Source organism: Parasteatoda tepidariorum, chromosome 6 (genome assembly GCF_982258835.1).
Source record: "Parasteatoda tepidariorum strain Cologne lab strain chromosome 6, Ptep-v5.0, whole genome shotgun sequence".
NCBI lineage: Eukaryota > Metazoa > Arthropoda > Arachnida > Araneae > Theridiidae > Parasteatoda > Parasteatoda tepidariorum.
In genome coordinates this window covers 6368469-6389103 of record NC_141760.1, presented here as the reverse complement: position 1 = coordinate 6389103, position 20635 = coordinate 6368469, and the positions used below count along the sequence as shown (strand labels likewise).

At 27.7% G+C, this 20635-nt stretch overlaps 1 protein-coding gene across 1 annotated transcript in view; it reads left to right on the top strand.

Annotated features, from left to right (window-relative positions):
- The window catches only part of LOC107452896 (uncharacterized), a 183938-nt gene that overhangs the window by 115048 nt on the left and 48255 nt on the right, over window positions 1-20635 (top strand). The window contains exon 3 of the mRNA XM_087165357.1: window positions 2778-2862. Within this exon, the coding sequence (XP_087021483.1) occupies window positions 2778-2862 (85 nt within the window). The remainder of the gene's footprint in view (window positions 1-2777; window positions 2863-20635) is intronic.

The following is a 20635-nucleotide window of genomic DNA, read 5'->3' as shown; positions in this document are numbered from 1 at the left end:
ATTTGCAATGTTTTCAGTATATTCCTACATAAAATTTATTTTATAATTCTTACATTCTTCATAAAACTTCTTCATGAAGAAAACTTCTGTAATAGTTCTGTCTATTTCAGAAAATAAACCATAAAAAATTTAAAGAAATAAACGAGTAAAAAGCTAAAAAATCTATTCAGGTTAGATTTTATATTTTAATTATTCTTTTCGGCAAAACGATTTCCTTTTAAATCTGATTAGAAGAGTCGGAATTATAAATGTTGTTAATAAAGTCGCTACTTATTCAGATGCTTTCTTTTGCACTAATCGAAAAAATAATTCTTCAAACAAATTTTTTTTCCAGTAATAAAAAAGAAGCACAAAAAAAAAATCCTCTTTGAGAGTAAAAATATTTGAGTTCTTTTTTTGCAAAAGTGGAAAATAATTCCCGACCTTGTAAAAATTAAAATAATGCTTTTGTTTATCTTAAAAAAATACAAAGCTATCACTTTTTGCAACTCAAATATTTCAAATGAAGTTATTAAAACTGTTATTGTCTCTTCAAAATACTTACATGTAACAAAATTAAAATCCCGTTTTCTGCAAATAGCTTTAGCATGAAAATGATTGAAAGTATCCCAAAGTTTTATCTCCAAATGAATTAAAAAATATCGCAACATTTGGACCAAGTCTATATTATAGATTTCTGGCATTAGATTTTACCAAGTACACATTTTGAAAAATAGCAAAATAAAAAAGAGTTTCAATAAAAATATATTTTTTTTATTTGAAAAATATTTTTTACTATGATCTCATTTTATACTATTTAGATATAAACATAAAAGTAATAAATATCGAAATCATGTGAGATATTTGAAAATTACATTTAACTTATCCTAAATAAATATTATGTAATGCAAAATTATAAATATTTTAAAAGCATATGAAAAAGTTTGTTTTTGCAAATAAAATTACTAACAACTTTATACTTTAAGTTAGGAAATTATATTATTAGATTATATTATCAGAAAAATTGAAAGATAGTGGTGTTTTTATTATTTATCATTATTCTTTAATTCTATTTATATTTCTATGCGTTCAAAATAAAATAAACGAGTTTATATGACTGTAATTTTTTGAAAGCTTAAAAATTATTTGTCATCTTCGGCGCAATATTTTTTCAAATTTTTATTCACTTGTTTATTTGAACGTTTTAAATAAACTAGACTTAATGAATATGACTGCCATTGATTTGGAACATAAATTTTACTCCTTATTTTACACAATGTAATATTTAGTTTTTATTTATTTATTTATTTGCCTGTCTGAAATAAAATGAACTAAAATTAAATTAACATGACTACAATTCATCAAAAATTTAAAAATTAATCGCCTTTTTTTACACACATTTTCTAATTTTAATTTTTATTTATTAATTTATCATGTAATTCTTTTGCATGCTTAAAAAGAAATAGATTTAAATTAACATAGCTGCAGTTTATCGAATTCGTATAAATTAATTGCCATCTCTAACGCAACATTTTTTAACTTTATTTATTTATTTATTTTATACTGAAATAGACTGAATTTAAATCAGCATTACAGCAATTCATCAAAAATTTAAAAATTAATTGCTTTCTTTTGCACACATTATTTTTATTTTTATTTCTTATTTTACGTTTTTAATTTAATTCATTTATTTTTTTATTATTTTTTTACCGTTTAGAATAAAATAGATTTAAATTAATATGGCTGGAATTCACTGAAAGCGTAAAGCGTTGGCATCTCTAACGCAATATTTTTTAACATTATTCAATTATTTATATATTTATTTTAAACTAAAATAGACAGAATTTAAGTCAACTTATCATAAACAATGCAATATATAGAATATATTTAAACAACAATTCATCAAAAATTTTAAAATTAATCTCCTTTTTTTTTACACATCCTTTTTAACTTAACTCTTAGTTTATTAATTAATTACTTAATTTTTTTGCACGCTTAAAATAAAATAGACTTAAATTAACTTAGCTGCAGTTTATCGAAATCGTAAATATTAATTGCCGTCTGTAACTCTTATATTTTTATAATATTTTTTAAATTTATTTAGTTACTCATTTGTTTATTTTGTACTAAAATAAACTGAATTTAAATCAGCATGACTGCAAATCATCAAAAATTTAAAGCTCCTTCTTTCAAGTACCAGTTTTTTATTTTACGTTTTTAATTTAATTCATTTATTTTTTTCATGCGTTTGAAATAAAATATACTCAAATCAACTTGACTGCTATTCTAAAACTTGCAAATCAATTGTCATCGCTTATTTAATATTTCGTGAAAAATTGGTGTTTTTTACACGCTATTTAAAAAACATTTTAAACGCTTAAAAGACTTATAAGCACGAAAATTTTTAATCATACTTAAATAAAAATTTAAGAATTATAATAATAAAAAAGTGTCTAATATTATTTTTGAGCAACTTATATTACTATTTACTAATTTTATTGATTTTTTTTAGTAAAATAAAATGGAGAAAAAAATTGCACTATTTGTCTGAAATTCCCCCAAAAAAACTTGTAAATTAATCAACATGTTTTAACCCAATCACTTACTTAGACAATTTCAAGGATAATTTGCTCCATAGCTTTTGCTTTAAAATTTACTTGCATTTATTCAACACAATAAAAGCAATATGTACATCAATAAAAGCATTTACTTGAGACTTTTATTCAATCAATCATGATTTAAATAGTAAATAAATAATTATAATATTAAATTCCAAAATTTTATGTTTCATTTTTTAGGGTTTGCAGAGTTCAAAGATTTCTTACAAATTCTGATAATAAAAAACAAATATCGAAAAGTCCAAGTGGTGATAGGTTTCCAAAGGTAAGTTTTATTAATTTGTTAAATTCGTTTCAAATTTTAAATTATTTAAACACAATAAACTGAACATTTATTGTTTTGCCTTTTACAATCAAATAAATATTTAACTTTTGCTACCGCATGAATTTTGTATTCAAATAAATCTTTAATGTTTGGGCAGTATTATATTTTTACCCATCAAAAAAATTGCAAAGGATAATTTATTCTTCATGTGACTTTTAATAGAGTTTTTTCCCACAATGGGTTGTTATTCTGTATTTTAAATGTAAATAATTAATATACATTTGCAGTTCAAGTAAATAATATATTATAGAAAATTAATATTTATTTAGTAAAAGTTACAAGAAACTAAATATTTTAATATAAGCTGCGTCTAATTCAACCTCTTAATAAAAATTGAAATATTCTAATTATTACAAGCTGTATCAGCTATATTCACTGATTTAAGACTTATGGTTATACTTATATCAGTGAACTTTTAACTTTTTTTAGAAAAACTTTTATTTTTTATTTTTAGCAATTGCATTATGAATATTAAAATTACTTTTTTAATTTAGTACGTTGTAACTTAATTTATTTTTAGTGGAAACATTGAGTTTTGTTAAAATTTACAAACTTACCAGTTAACTTTGATTTAAAAAAATTTGATTTGTTTTATGGTTTCTTGTCAGTCATAAATGCAAACTTTACCAAAAATAGAAGCTTGAAATTATTTTTTTATATCTTTTATTACTTATCAGTAAGACTTAACTAGAACAGTAAGATAACTTTTATATTTATGAATACGAATTATAACTGTTTCATTCGAAAATATTAGAATTACTTTTGATTTTGTTTTGAAAAGTTTTAGAAAATTTAATTTAAACTTGTTTCAATAGCTACTCTAATTTTAGTTAATGATTTCTTTCGATCACAAATAAAAATTCTACCAGAAGAAAAACTTTAATTTAAATTTTTTATTTATTTTATAACCGACCTAATCAGTAAGAATTATAGATATTTCATTACAAAATACTAGAATTACTCTTTATTTTAATGTGGAAAGTTATAGAATAACTTATAACTAGTTCTAGAGGCTACTCTGAGTTTAGTTATGGCTAGAACATCCTAGTTAAAATTAATATTTACTACACATTTTAGTATTTAAAATTAGTTCCGATCTTGTACCTTTTAGTTTTCATTATTTTCGAATTTGTATGGTTGTATTTGTTAGTTAAGCTGAAGTCTTCAAACTTAGGAATTGTATTAGTTACGTATAGCTCTTAATTTTATGTAATAGAATAATTATATTTAGACAGAATTTGTTGCTTTAAAACTGTTTACAGTGATTAAATATATTTCGATGAATATATTATGTATAAGCATAAATGGGAATGTTACTTTTAAAAAGTAACTAGTAAAAGTACAAGTACGAAACAAAAAAGTAACATTTCGAGGAATTCAAAAATTCAAATTACCCTTAATTTTCATTATAAAATGCAAAATAAAGTATTTTATTTATATTTAAAATGCATTAAATTTTAGTTCAAATTTATAAAATTTTAAAATGCAGAAAAAGGTTACAAAATTCATTCAAATAATAAACATTGAAATTATCCAAAAACAGAACAAGAAATGAAAATTCAATGTTTGCATATAAAAAGAATTTTCAAATTATGTTAATTTAAAAACTACCAAATTATTGGAAATTTTCTTTTTTCTTTCGAATTTGTCGTGACTTTTGCAAAAATGTTATTTTTTCACTCTTCAAAAGAGCTGCCCTCTCCCTTTCGGGAAATTGCAATCCTTAAAAGTGTTTGGGAAAAAAAGTAAGCTAGAATATAAAATGCATTAAATTTATAAGTAAAAAAAAATAACGAAAAAAAAAAATTTTTTTTGAGGGAAATTTTTGAAACATTTCAGAAGAAAACAACGTTTTCGTTCGACATTTTCGTTACAAATACTTATATTCTTTTCCCAAAAAAGTAACGGAAAAACACATAAGAATATTACAATTAAAAATTAACAAAAGTAAAAGTATTGCCCTGTATGTTTATAAGATATTTTAATTATAATCAAATTCCCTATTAAATAATGTCTAATGTGTTATTTACACTGTAATTTTATTAGTTCCATTATTTATGTTTAACGTGTTGTGTAGTAGAGAATGTTTTTTAGCAAATTTTCGAGTGTCAGAAATTTGTATTTTCTTATTGAGATGAGTTTCTTTCTGAAAATTTAATTTAAAAATGAATTACACAGCTTAACAAATGTGTGTTTCTTTAAAGATTATAAAAAGTTTGTATCATTATTTTTGTTTCTATGTAATGAATTAGTTTTAAAACATTTCAATTGTTTTTCCTAATTGATTCTAATTAAAATGAAAATTTAGTAAGTTTAATTTTCGTTATTCATTATCTACGAATAACACCAAATTCAGTATTGTTATTAGCCACTTTGCATTGCATTTTATATCTTTACACACATTGTACAATAATATATCAAAAATTAGATTAAAAAAATATTTTATTTCACCAAATTTCTCTTAAAATTTTTATTTATGTTATGCATTATAAATTCAAATTTTGTTATTTTTGTAATTGTGAAAGAATTCAAGCTATGGTAAAATAATAAATAATAGAAGAAACATTTTCTAAGTGATTACATCGTCTAAAAAAATATCATTTTAAACGTATATTCTCCAGAATATAATGTACCTAGTTTCTTGTTTACAGTAAAGAAAACTGCTCGTGGGAAAATATTTAAGCACAAAAAAAGTAAAACCAGCAACAAAATAGTATGAAAAAAAATGGAAAAAAAGACTTTCAATCTCAGGCACATCAAAGTTGGCTGTCTCGATTCCCTGGGTCGTTACAACTAACAAATTCGCCAACTCCCTATTTTTCTATGCCGCTTTTGAAGTCTGTCCCATTCACCTGTCCACAATCATCAAAAGTAAATGCCAAGTATGTCAAAAAAAAAAAAGTTTTTCTTGGCGAAGGTAACTCTCAAATTCGTCCTTCATCGCCAAAAGTAGCGTACTTAATTCCGATCGATAGCCAACAAAACGCATAGAAGCTCTGTCATATTCGATCAACATCTTCAAAATACAAGTAAATAAAAAGCTTGCTCCGGGGGTAGGGAATATTCGGAGGCAATAAAGAATTAAATAACAAAAATAAATTTTTTCTTCTTCAAGGGACAGACTGTCCGCCCATTTTTGCTGCACACAATCGAATGTTTTGTGGGTTATCGTGAAATAGAATAGTGGTTCCACAAATGTATTTTTGAAGAATGTTTCACAAAAATAGTCTTTATTTTAGAATAATTAGCTCTTTATTAAATTTTCCAAGGACACCATTGTCCACTAGATTGACTTGAATATAATATTATTCTCTATTTTTTCGTACTGTTCTACGTATTTATTATAAATAATTTAGAGGGTATTTATTCTAAAGAGATATAGAAGTTATAATTGTCTTTTAGATAATACAGAGTTTGTATTACAAATTCAGGGTCAAAAATTAAAGCCGGAAACTACACCGCAAAAAATTCTGGATTAAGATTAAATTACGGTAAAAAGTACTGGCGCCCTTAGTACAGCATCAGTAAAAACCATTTTATTGTAAAATTTCATGCATTAATTTTTACAGTTATACTTCTTTAATTACAGTGACTAAATGATTTTACCATAAATATTACTGAAAAAATTACGGTATCAGATATTCAATTATTTTGATCAGAGATCGGTTTATTTTGATAATTTTGATACACTATAATACCTGTTATTGATACTATAATATTATTAATATTGTAATATCTAATATACCTGTGAAAATTACGGTATATCAGATATTTTGTTTTGAAATTTTTGCAGAGATGTTTATTTTTAATTACAGGGATTAAATGATTTTACCATAAATATTACTGTAATAATTACGGTATATCAGATATTTTGTTCCGTTCAACTTTATATTTTATTTTATAACCGTCGTTGAACAGCCGACCCAATTTCATGGGTTTACGACTACTTACGTTCAACTCCGTAGCCTTGTAATTTTGACCCAATCCAGAAGACAAGGAAACTCCTGGATCAGTACCCCCAGAGGTATTGATTTGTTGTGGGAACATGGAGGACTTTGAGACTCGACAGATTTAACGTGCATCAGTCACCATTTACTACACGGGGAATCTTCGGCCGGCGAGGATCGAACCCACGACCTCTTGGATATGGGCCTAGCGCCTTACCGACCAGGCTATCCCGGCCCCGTTCGTTCAACTTTATAGAAAAAAAATAGGTTTTCCAGTAAAAAGTACTGGCACCCAGAGTTCCTGTACTTTTTACCGTAATTTGATTCAAAATTTTTCACATGCATAGACTCAAGTGTCTCAGAATCCTTACTGCATGAAATCTTATTATGTTTTATTCAGTTTGATATACTATCACTGAATTATATAATATGTACGAGAAAAACTGAATATATGACTGAATAATTGATGTATAACTGAAGACTAAAATAAAAATAAATTCGGCGTAATACTGTTCTGTATTCCTTTATCAGTTAGAAACAAATTCGAAAGAAATATCTTCATATTTTGTAAGACAAGAAGAAATTGTCATAATATCCGGGATAGCCTGGTTGGTAGGGCACTGGGCCAATGTCCAAGAGTTCGTGGGTTCGATCCCCGTAGACTTCCCGTGTAATAAATGGTGACTAATGCACGTTAAATCTGTCGAGTCGCAAAGTCCTCCATGTTCCCATAACAAATCTATACTTCTAGGGGGATCCAGGAGTTCGCTTGTCTTCTGGATTGACCTTGTAATTTTGAACTCGTCCCAGAACGTAAGGGAACTACTAAATCAAGCACTGAGACAAACTAGCCTTCGTGGAGGGCTTTTGAGGGAACTAACCAACATTTGTGTTGCATGGAACAAAAAACCCCGAAAACCTCTATCACAGGTAGTTCGATGGCAAAGGAATTCTAACCCATGCTCCGTCTACCATTGAGAATACTTTACGTCAGCACTGTGGTCGGTGCAAGCGTCAACCAACTTCTGCTGAGATTCGAACCTGCATGACCTCATTGGGGAGGTAAATGCTCTATCTCCTGAGCCACCACGGATGATTTAATAAAGTTTGACCTGAATATCTTTGTTATGAATATTTTTTTAAAAAAAGTGGAGGAAATGGAATTTTTAAGGGAATTAGAGAAGTTTACAAGGCCTGAAATAATGTAATATGCTTTAGATTTATGAGTAAGACAAAAAAATAAAGCTGAAAACTATAGGCTCCAATGTATTAAGATTTTTTAAAATTATTATTATTGGTTTTAACACCTACAACTAATAATACTAAAAATAAAGTTTTGTTCCTTTTCAATCATACAAAACGTGTAAAAAAGGTGCTAATTTTGTCAATTAAAAATATATTTTTGGTGTTAAAATTTTCATTAAAACAATTAATTATAAAATGATATCAAAACTAAATGTTATCGTTACGGAAAGTCGCGATGTTGTACACATAATTTTAAATTTTTTAACTATTAACTTTCTTTTTTAGAATAATTCGTTTTTATCATTACTAAAGTTATTTGAAATAAAACAATTCAAAGCAACATTATATATGTTTTATATTTTTTTTATATACTTTTAGTATACTTATCTCAATACCGCTTTATTTTTATTCCTTTTGCTTTTATTTATTTTCTACTGCTTAGGTTTAATTTTAAGTATTTTCTCGTTGCATTTACTTTTGTTTTACTTTATTTCGTTGAATTTAGTTTTACTCATGGTGTCGTTGTATTTTTAGTTAGTAACTTTTGGTTTAATAAAAAATTATTTTGTTTCATTTTTTTCAATTTATTTATTCTCGTTACTATTATTATTTATTTTTATCCTGCTTTATTTGATTTTATTTATTTAAAAAAAATATCTTGAGCCATATGGGAAAATAATGACAACTTTTTTATAAATAGTTATAGTTGTTAACAGATCTTTCATTATATTTTCAAGCATATTATCTAATTTTCTGTAATTTTATTTTATTTCATTCCTTTATTTATTTATTTTGCTTTAATTTTATCAGTTGTTTCTGATCCAATTTATATTTCTTTAATGCTTAAAGGAAGAATATAAGAAATAATAATTTATTTTTATTTATTAATTTTTCTCCTGTTTTATTTTATCTATTTAAAAAAAAACTATTTTGAGGTATTAGGGAAGATCATAAATAATTTTTATAAAGTGGAAAGATTAACAGATCTTACAGAGCATGCTTAACAAAAATGACTTTTCAATTTTTTTTAATTTTCCAAGAAAGTTTAATTAATTTTATCAGTTGTTTTTTCCCCAATTCGTTACTTTTCAAAACGAAAAACATAAACATCGAAAACTTTAAGCGCATGGCTTGTTTCATCGAAATTTTATTACAGTGTTATCTAAGAGAAAAGTAACAACTCAGTTATTTGCATGAATCACTATCCCAATGCATGAAATAATGATTCAAAAATATTTTTCTTTCCTGTACTTAGTTTAAAAAAATTGGAAAAAAAACTATAGAAAAAAGAAACAGCTTTTAATTAGGAAATAGTAATGACATGAAATAAAACAAAAATATTTTTCGTTAAACTGTTAAAATATTCCTTCTGAAATTGTGGTAAAATAACCGACAGTTGTCTGTCCCTCCATTAAACCATAAAGTTTATGGTTGGAATTGTTTGTTTACCTTTACGATTTTGAAACCGTTTACAACTGGAACGGTTAAAAAACCATGAATGCAAAACTATACGGTTTTGTAACCATTTACACCTAGCATCGTTTCTAAACCATAAAAATAAAACTTAAATGGACATTGGAGCTCTGCGGGTGCTGCGCCATTTATGAGTAAACGATATTTTCTTTTTCTAACAGTCTAGCTAGGGTCACCGATTAAAGCTTGCAGGACACTCTTCGTGTATTCAAGGGATATTAAGACACTTTGTGGTATAAACACTAGGATTCGAACCCCTGTTCAGTCTGTCAAAAGATTGATTGCTCTCTCAGCTACAGTATGTACCTAGCTGCACGCATCAAAATGGCTTCATAAGGTGTGTCTAGTTGGCCAGTTAGAATGCTGGTTAAGCCATATTAGGTAAAAACAATAAATAAACTTTTTTTCTCACGCTTAACACTTCGAATATCATTTTTTTATGGCTATTTGACTGTTTTGGTTGAATATTGTAAAATCAACAATTAAATAAATTGCTATATAACCATTTTTACCCAGAAATTTCTAACAGTTTTAGGAAATACAAACAACACATTTTGCTTTCAATAAGTTCATTCAACTCATATTAAAAATTAATAATAATAATATTGTATCATTTAGTCGTTTCAATACACTATCTAAAAAGGATATTACATAAACGACGCTATCATTTGTTTATAAAAGCATAATTATTTTTATTTCATACCATAAACGAGTTTTTCTTGGTCATATTTCTAATCATAAATTTTGCTTTTAATAACGAAATAATAACATGAATTTAAATAAAATACTTTTTTTAGTTGTTAACTTCATAATTATTTTCTTAAAATGATATTATATAAACTATATGATCATTCATTTATTAATACAAAACCATTTATATTTTTAAAAACAAATGAATTCTTCTTGAATCTTTTTCAGTTCATAAGTTTTTTCGTTAATAAAGAAGTAAAAATAATATGAATTTAAATTAAATTCTACGAATTTAAATTATATCCTACTTGTATCAAAATAAAACAAATTTTATTTTTTCGAAGTCCTGTGATTCCACTCTGTGAGGAAAATAAATACGATGATTGTTCAGTTGTTTATTAAATTATTACTTTGTTACAGTATTAAATTGATATAACATAAATTTTACGATCATTTATTTATTAATGCATAACCATTATAATTTATAACATACACGAATTTTCTTTGAGTATTATTTTTAGTTCGTGAGTTTTTCAATTAAAAAAGAAATATTAATAAAAAAAATCTAAATTTAAGTTAAATTCTACTTGTATAAAAATAAAACAAGTTTTATTTTTTTCGAAGTCCCATAATTTTTTGTTGTGAATAAAAAAATACGATGAATGTTTAGTTTGTTTTATTACTTTTTATTAAATAATTGCTTTTTTACATTATCTTAAATTGACATTACATAAACTTTACGATCATTTTTTTATTAATGCATAACCATTATAATTTAAATCATAAAAGAATTTTCTATGAGCATTATTTTTAGTTAGTATGACTTTTTCAGTCAAAAAATAAATATTAATAAAAAAATTGGAATTCAAGTTGAATCCTACTTGTATCAAAATAAAATGCCAGCATTCTTACGAAGTTCTTTGATTCCATGTTGTGAGGAAAAGAAATACGATGATTGTTTAGTGACTTATTATTTTTTTACATTTTCTTTTACTGACATAAAATAAAGGATACAATCATTTATTTCTTAATGTACAAAAACCGGCGCTTTTATCTTCCATTGTTTGTAAATCATGTTTTTAATTACCTTAATTTTCAGTTAATTTACTTTTAACTAATCACAACCACTGTCATTTGGCAAAATTTTACTGTATTTTTTGTTTTTAGCTTAAATATTTAATGTAATAATTTAACTTTTAATCTCCGTATATTCCCCTAGGGTGGGTCGGGGTTCTACTTATGCAAACGATCTTAATGCACAACCATTTATATTTCATACCTAAAACATATTTTCCGTAAGTATAATTTTCAGTTTATGAGTTTTTTTAAATCGTAAAAGAAAAAAAAGTTTCATTACTTTAAATTGAAATCAAATAAAAATAAACAAACTTATTTTCAAGAAGTCCTTTCAATCCTTTATGTTAAAAAAATCAATAATTGTTCTGTTGTTTGTGGCATATTTATTTCCTTAAAATGATATTATATGAACAATATGATCTTTTAGTTATTAATGCATAACAATTTATATTTTATACCATAAATGACTTTTTCTTTTTTTTAGTTCATAAGTTTCTCATTTAATAAAATAACTAAAATAACATAATAATAGTTAATAATAATAAATATGAATTTAAATTAAATCCTACTTGTATCAATATAAAAAAAGCAAGTTTTCTCCCATAAGTCCTTTGACTCTATGTTACGAGGAAAATAAGTCAAATGATTGCTTAGTTGTTAATTAAATAATAACTTTCTATCAATACATATTTTTTTTAAATATCATTGCATAAATGTTACAATCATTTGTAATCATAATAAATGGTTATGCATTATCATATAATAATGTATACTATACTTTATGTATTATACATCGTTTAATAATAATGCATAATATATAAACTATAATATATATAATTTATATGTATGCAATATATATTACATAAAATATAATATACATAATATATATTTTACATATATTTTATATATATTATTTATAATTTGCATAATAATCGTATTTGCTCTGTGTTCACAAGTTTTTCTATTTAATAAAAAAATAATAGCACTAAAAATATAAAAGTAATTGAATTCATACTTCACATGGAATTAAAATACGTTTTATTTTCCTAAATCCCTTTTATATAATGCGTAATTAATGTTGAAAAAAATAAATTTAATAATTGTTCATTTTTGTATTAAATAATTCTTTTCTATTTGAGACATTAACTTAAAATAATATTTAATAAACGATACAATCACTTATGTATTATTACATAGTCATTATATATTAAATATTTCATTTGTATTTTTTACAATAAACGAATTTTTCTTGAGTATTTTTCTTTCATAAAAAATAAAAGTCAACATAAAATAAATTCGAAGAGACAGTATTTTTATTTCTTGACTTTCTACGTTTTCGATGAAAACCATATCGGTTAAGTGTTTGCTGCATTTTTACCTGATCTTCAAACGATCGAAGAATTTTTTTTTCCTTCTTATTTTTTTTTTTTCTTTGGCAACGACACAAGTAATCCCGAAGGAGATGTTTTGATTCGTTCGCCGCTGTATTCGTTCGAGTTATTTTTTTCATGAATTTATTCACGTGTGAATGAACATCATGTAAAAAAGAGATCATATTTCTTGTTGGATAAAATATTCAAATATAATGCAGATACGGACGCGCAGATGAATTCGATATTCCATGATAACATTTTCTTGATCGCGGAAAAAAAATTCAAAAAAAATAAGGGGAAAATTTACCATTTCTCTTTAGTTTCATTTTTTTTAACCACAATATTTATACCCGTTTTCGAAATGTAAGCATTTTTTTTTTCTTTGAAAAGTTGCTCTATTCAAAATGATTTGGTATTGAATGAAGTTTAAAATAAGTTGAAAAAGGAGTACAAAGCGTTTTTAACTTCTCATTGATAGAAGCATGTTCTTCTATTTTCAACGGATTAGTATTATATTTTTCATGCTTTCATAGTTCTAGTTTTAAAAATTATTCTAAGCTAGTAAGGGGCGCTAAGGTGCTCTTAAAAGTTTTTTATTGATATTTCACTGAAATCACCTGCAAAATATATTGTTTTTATATTCTTGTCTCGAGAATAGTTTTATTGGTACAAACGTTTGGTATTCATATCTAAATATAGTTACAAATGTTAGGTTTTCATATCTAAACAGATATTGTTACAAATGTTAGATATTCACATCTAATCGTTATGGCACTGTCAGTTTTCCATTTTTACTATATGAATAAACTTATTGCTATTTGAAGTGATTATCAAGAATTAGGTTGGTGAAACTGTTATTTCTTATTAAGATGTCTTAAATATTCTATAAGTTAGGTTAGTAAGAAAGTTTTGTTTAATTGAAGACGTGGCCAAAGAAATGCAAAAAAACATGTAAATTACGTTCATTGGATTGATGAGAAAGTTTCTTATTAAATTAAGAATGTGGACAATGAAATACACCAAAACATGTATATTACATTTAATAGGTTGACGAGAAAGGTTTTTTTATTTGAAAATGTGTAAAAATAAATGCACCTGAACGCAAATTACGTTTACTAGATTGGTGATAAAGTTTTTTAAGAGAAAATGTGAAAAGAAATGCACCACAACATGTAAATTGTGTTTATTAGAATGGAGAGAAAGTTTCTTTTAATTGAAAATGAGGTCAAACGAAGTATACCAAAACATGTAGATTACGTTTAGATTGGAGAGAAAAGTTTCGTTAATTAAAAATGTGTAACGAGAAATGCACCTAAGCGAATCTACATTAGCGAAAAAATGTTTTTAACTGAAAACGTGAAAAAGAAATGCACCAGAATATGTAAATTGCGTTTATTAGATTGGCGAGAAAGTTTCTTTCAATTAAAAACGTGACCAATGAAATACACCAAAACATGTAAATTACGTTTAATAGGTTGAAGAGAAAAATTCTTTTTATTGCAAATGTGTCAAAAGAAATGCCCCTAAACGTAATTAGATTGGTTAGAAAGTTTCTCTCAATTGAAAATGTGGGCAACGAAATTCACCAAAACATGTAAATTACGTTTAGGTTGGTTATAAAATGCTTTTTTAATTGAAAATTTATTTAAAGAAATTCAACTGAATGAAAATTACTCTTAGTAGATTGGAGAGAAAGTTTTTTTTTTTAAAAAATTGAAAATGAGAAAAAGAAATTCACCAGAACATATAAATTGCGATAACTAGATTGGCGAGAAAGCTTTTTTTAATTTAAAATGTGGCCTACGAAATTCTTTAGAACATGCAATTATGTTTATTAGATAGGCGAGAAAGTTTCTTTTATTTAAAATTTTGAACAAGAAATACACCTGACCATGTAAATTACGTTTATTATGTTTATGGCAAAAATATGTAGGGGAGAGAATGTACCACACCATCGAAAGAAAAAATTATATATTAAGTGTCCGAATACAAATTTTATTTGGCAATGCAATAATATACACAAAAAAAAATCATAATGAGTAATGATATTGCGACAGTTATTAATCATATTATAATAGAAGATTACGACTTGATAATATTACGGGTAATGATTCTGAGGATATTTGATATTACGAACTATTAAAAGTACAGCAAGAAAGATATTATAAGCTACTGGTGTTAATAGCAATGGTTTTGACGAGAATACGAACTCTTATGCTGTATTTCATATTACAAGCAAATATTGCGTTTTGTACCAACTGTATTAATTGTATTTTGTTCTGGAAATATGTATAAATTTTTTTTATTTATTTTTTGTTTTTTGATTCCTTTTAAAAGTTTATCAATAAATTTGATTAATTATCGCGCATCGATTGCTAATAAGTTTAAATATAGGTGTTTTTTTTTTACAACAGTCAATACGATGAATTTCAAATATGCTGATTTTTTTCTATAGTGATAATCTTTTTGTAATATAAAAATATTTCATAAGATATTTTTCCTCCTCAAATCACATGAAATGTGAATGATCAGAAACGATATTGTTTATTTATTTATTTTATGGCTCTTAATTATTTTTAGATTTACTACTATCATAGTGTATTGCAGATTTAGATTCAAATAAAAAGTAAAAGTTAAAAAATAATAATAATTATAATTTTTTTATTTGCCCAAACTAATTCCTAAACTTTTAAGATAATAAGCAGGTAATTAAGATAGTAAGCAGAAATTTAATTAGTTTCCCTCCAAAGGAAATAGTATCTTTGAACTATATTAGTTATAAATCTTCTATGAATCGATATGGTTTCCAATTATAGTTTATTTCTCTCCAATAGTTAAAATTCTATAGATATGCCCTCTACCATCCGTTATGCTACAGCAATATTATTATAACTTGCTAGATTGTCTAAACCAGTACCTGGCAGTTTGACACCAGCTTCAAAGTGATTGGAGCCATACAGATCAATTTCTGCATTAGCGAATCAGGTATAGTCCAGAACTGTCCCTCGTACTCCGTAATATCGAAGAGTGTAGGAAAGGGGGGGGGGATCTAACTTAATGGTCTAGGTACAACAGGATATGGAAATTCAGGCTTTAATCTCTGCCCCCTTGCATCAATTCGAAATATCCCCCCTCTCGATTCCCTCCATCAGTTGCAGAAGTGCATTTGAGCCGGATTTATGCGATCAGCCCTACTCTCTCTAGTATGAATTGTCCGGCATAAATTATCCGGCAGCCGGTCCAGTTGCTTTAGTAATTCAGTATTTGGTGCGGGCTAACGCGTGGATCTATTGTGCTGTGGGGTTTCAGTTGAAACAAGGGAGATCTGTTGTCTTTTGGTCAATGATTCTTTGCCAGGCGATTGTGTTCTGTTTACTACACTGGCATTGCTGATGAGATCTGTTTGGCGCACAAGTTTACAATGTTCTCGAAAATAGAACGACACATAAGGTGGAATCGGATATAGAGGCACAGCAATTATGCTTTGTTAATAACCGATCTCTATTTCAACCATAATTTAGCCATGGAATCTTTTGTCCTACACTCAACCCTCACTCGCTGTTTAAATATTCTTGCTAGCTATTCCGGTTAAAGTAAGAGGACAATATATTCCAATTTTACATTATACTAGTACATACTTATACAAATTTTAACATCACTTCTTTTGCAAGGGAAATTCCTAGCTTACGATGTAAATATGCCTACATTTTCAAAATAAAGCGCCCTCTTGTGGACACCTTCCACTTACTATAGGCCTGTAGGATCTTAGGAAAGCTCAGCATTCATTCTCAATTTGACCTTGATTTTGGGGTAAAATTACCTATTTAAAAAGTTAAATTAAGGACAACTTGGTAAAATACACATTGATTATTAACAAAAAAATGTTTTTTTTATTTGTAGAAATAATAATTATTTTCTATTAAAACACCATATCACCAAATTCAATTTTTGAGATATGCTAATACACTGAAGAGCCGAAGAAACTGGTATACCTGCCTAATATCGTGTAGGGTACCCGCGAGCACGCAGAAGTGCCGCAACACGACGTGGCATGGATTCGATCAATGTGCGAAGTAGTGTTGGAGATAATTGACACCATGAATCCTACAGGGCTGTCCATAAGTGGGAGTAAGAGGGGGCGGGAATATCTTCTGAACATCACGTTGCAAGGCATCCCAATTATATTCAATAATGTTCATGTCTGGGGATTTTGGTGGCCAGCGGCACTCTTCTGAATTTAGACACTTCCGCTGGCCACCAAAATCCCCAGACATGAACATTATTGAATATAATTGGGATGCCTTGCAACGTGATGTTCAGAAGATATTCCCGCCCCCTCTTACTCCCACTTATGGACAGCCCTGTAGGATTCATGGTGTCAATTATCTCCAACACTACTTCGCACATTGATCGAATCCATGCCACGTCGTGTTGCGGCACTTCTGCGTGCTCGCGGGTACCCTACACGATATTAGGCAGGTATACCAGTTTTTTTTTTGGCTCTTCAGTGTACATACTCTTGCAAATTTTAACATCACTTTTATCTTTTCATTATTCATCATTTGAAGATTCTTAACTAACGATGATAATTCGACTATATTTTTGAGATTTTTTTCCATTAGTGGATCAGTTTCGACTGATTATAAGTTTGCAAAGACCTTAGGATTGTTACGAGATAATTCTTCATACCTGGAACTTTAACCGTTATTCCAAGTAAATAAAATTAAAAAAAAAAAAAAACTGTTAGCCATGAATATAAACTTTATTTCAAAGTGAATAATTACAGCAGATTTTTAAAAGCAAGAGAATTCTGTGTCGACTCGACTTTAACAATATATGCTTACCGAGCCATGGTGGCACAGGGAATAGAGTGTTCGTCTTCCTATGAGGTGAACGGGTTCGTACCAGCTGGTAGATACGAATTCCGCTCCCGGCTGGCATTGACCGCAATGCTGGCTTAAAATATCCTCTGTGGTAGACGGAACCTGGGTTAGAATTTCCCTGCAGTCAGGCTAACCGTGGGAGCTCTTCCTCTCCTTGTAACGCAAATGTGAGTTAGTTCCATCGAAAAGTCCTCCGCGAAGGCAAATTTCTCCCAATACTTGATCCAGGAGTTCGCTTGTCTTCTAGATTGCATTCAAAATTACCAGGCTACAGAGTTGAACATTGGTAATCGCAAACCCAAAATTAGGTCGACTGTTCAACGAGGGTTATAAAATAAAATATATGCTTACCGATATGGATCATAGGTTAAAATTCCCTTGCCATCGGACGAACCATTGGAGTTTTTTTTGGTTTTCCTCTCCTTGTAATTGGACTACCCGTGAATGGTTTTCATAATTTTCCTTTCCATGTAACGCAAATATGGATTGGGTTAGTTCCATTAAAAAGTCCTCCAGTTTGCCTCAATGCTTGATCCAGGAGTTCCTTTGTCTTTTGGGTCGGGTTCAAAATTACAAGTCAACTGAGTTGAACAATGATGACCATAAACTCAGAATTGAGTCGGTTATTCGACTCCGGTAATAAAATAGAATATATGCTCATGTACTCATTAAATGAAAACATTGTCACCTTGAAATATCTTTTTACAAGGAAGCGACATTAAAATCATTTTTTTCGAATGAGATGGTTCAATATACGAACATTTCATAAGTTAGAGCCTCCTAGTGACAACTGGCTGATTTTTAATTTCTCCAGAGGTGTTAGTGATTTCGGAGACAAACTTTTACCATTTCGAACACTGATTTTAAGATGACGTCGAAATGATTAAACTATGGATTATGTCAAACGTTACCTTACGTCAGAACAATCTTATTAAAAAAAGAGAGAGAAAAGAAAAAGAGAGAAGAAAGAAAAAGAGAAAAAAAAAGTATTGAAAATATTATTAACTTGCAGTCTTAATACATAGCTTTTTATATATTTAGAGTTTATATAAAAGAATTTTTTTTCAAAGTAATCACTCTCTAGATCAGTGGTTCCCCAATTTTTTTAGCATAATAACCCTAAATGGTCAACTTCTTTTGACGAAATTTTGACTGTTAAAAAAAGAAGTTAATTAGCAGATGCAAATATTATAATAAAAAAAAATTAATTTTATTTAGAAACATTTAATGTGATGAATGATTTTTTCATTGTTTTATCAATAATGTTCCTAAAGTTAGGTTAGGTTAGGCATCATTAGTATAATTTGATTCACAACTTTTTTGTTATGAATACAATTACATTTTATTATTTTATTATATTACTGTCGTTTTCAGTCGACCCAATTTTGAGTTCACGACTACCAATGTTCGATTCCGTAGCCTTGTAATTTTGAACCCAATTCAGAAGACAAGATAACTCTTGGGTCAAGTATTGGGAGAAATTTGCCTTCGTGGATGACTTTTTGTGAAAACTGACCGACATATTTTACAACATTTTCCAAATTTTGTCACTTACTGAAAAATCAATATATTATTGTTATTCTTACCAAAATCATTTCCAAAGCACTACGGTAAAAATTATCCAGTTTTTTGGTTCTCCCATAGATAGAGATATTTTGAAATACCCCAATTATGGATACCTTATTTTTTCTCTAATCCCAATTCTCCGCCGAAACAAACTTCAAGTTTGGAACATTTAATTAGCATTATTGGTTCAGATAAATGGCAATATCACATATGATACATGAATAGACAATTGTATGGCATGCAATAAATGAATGGTCAATAATGGCATGCGATAGATAAATAAATAATAATGGCATGCGATTGATTGTCAATAATGACAAGTGATTCACAAGTAAACATTATCACGTGTTTAAATGACGAAGACGTTCATCAACAGCCTGTTGTGGACCACTGGAATCATGGAGGTTGAAGCTTTAATGAATAATCAGAGTTTAATTCTATATTTAAAAGACAATTTTGTTAAAAAGGAATTAAATTGCAACAATCTGTAAATTGAAAGTTACATTTGTTCATAAATAGAAAATATATCTAATTCCAGTTTTCGAACTGTATATTGAAATTGTAATCTTTGGATTTATGTCAAATTTTATTTTCGTGTTTTAAATCTAATGTTAGAAAAAAAGAAGAAAAGAAATTTAGTACTTGAAACTAACAAATAAATGAATTAAAATTTTTTTTATAATATTGGTTTTTTTTTAAAATAAATTTTTTGCTTACAAATAATGTTAAAAGTAACAGCAGAGCGCTCAACATTTTTAAAGTTAGTTTTAAAAGGACTGAATCAAAACTTACAAATACCGAGAAATAAAACAATCAAGCACAACACACAAAATAAAGAGAACATGCGTTGCTTCTTTCTTGCGATTGAGCAAAAAGCTGTTAAACACATATTTCAGTGAATTTATTATTTAAATAAGACGTTTTAACCAAGGCCTCCTTCCAAATATTTTGCACTTGACTTTACAAGGCTCATGTTTAAATCTATCTTGGCAGATTAATGGCATCTGACCCGCATGCCGTAGGAGTTCTCGCCATTGGACTTAAAAGCCTTTACGCGGATGTTTCAATGTGTACACATGCACATACACGCCGTTCTATATCCCCACCCTTTACCAATCCTTCCTAAATCTTCTCTTCCGCGCCAGCCATATTAGGAGAGAGCTAACGCTAGATATACCAAGTCAACTGAAGTCCATGAAAATGTTCTAAAGGGAGGAGCCATTAGTGCCTAGCAGACGACCTACACATCATCGGCAAGCCGAGGGGTGTACTGGTCCATGCATTAGCCTTAATTTCCTATCAGTGACGTATATATTCCTTTTCGAGAACACCGCCGAGTGCCATTTTCGGTCGAGGGTTCGTAAATTCGACTCTAAGGCAGCAATCGATAGATCACAAAGGAAATTTTAATAAGATAATTTCGGTAATATTCAGGGACATTGGGACCTCGGGGCACAGG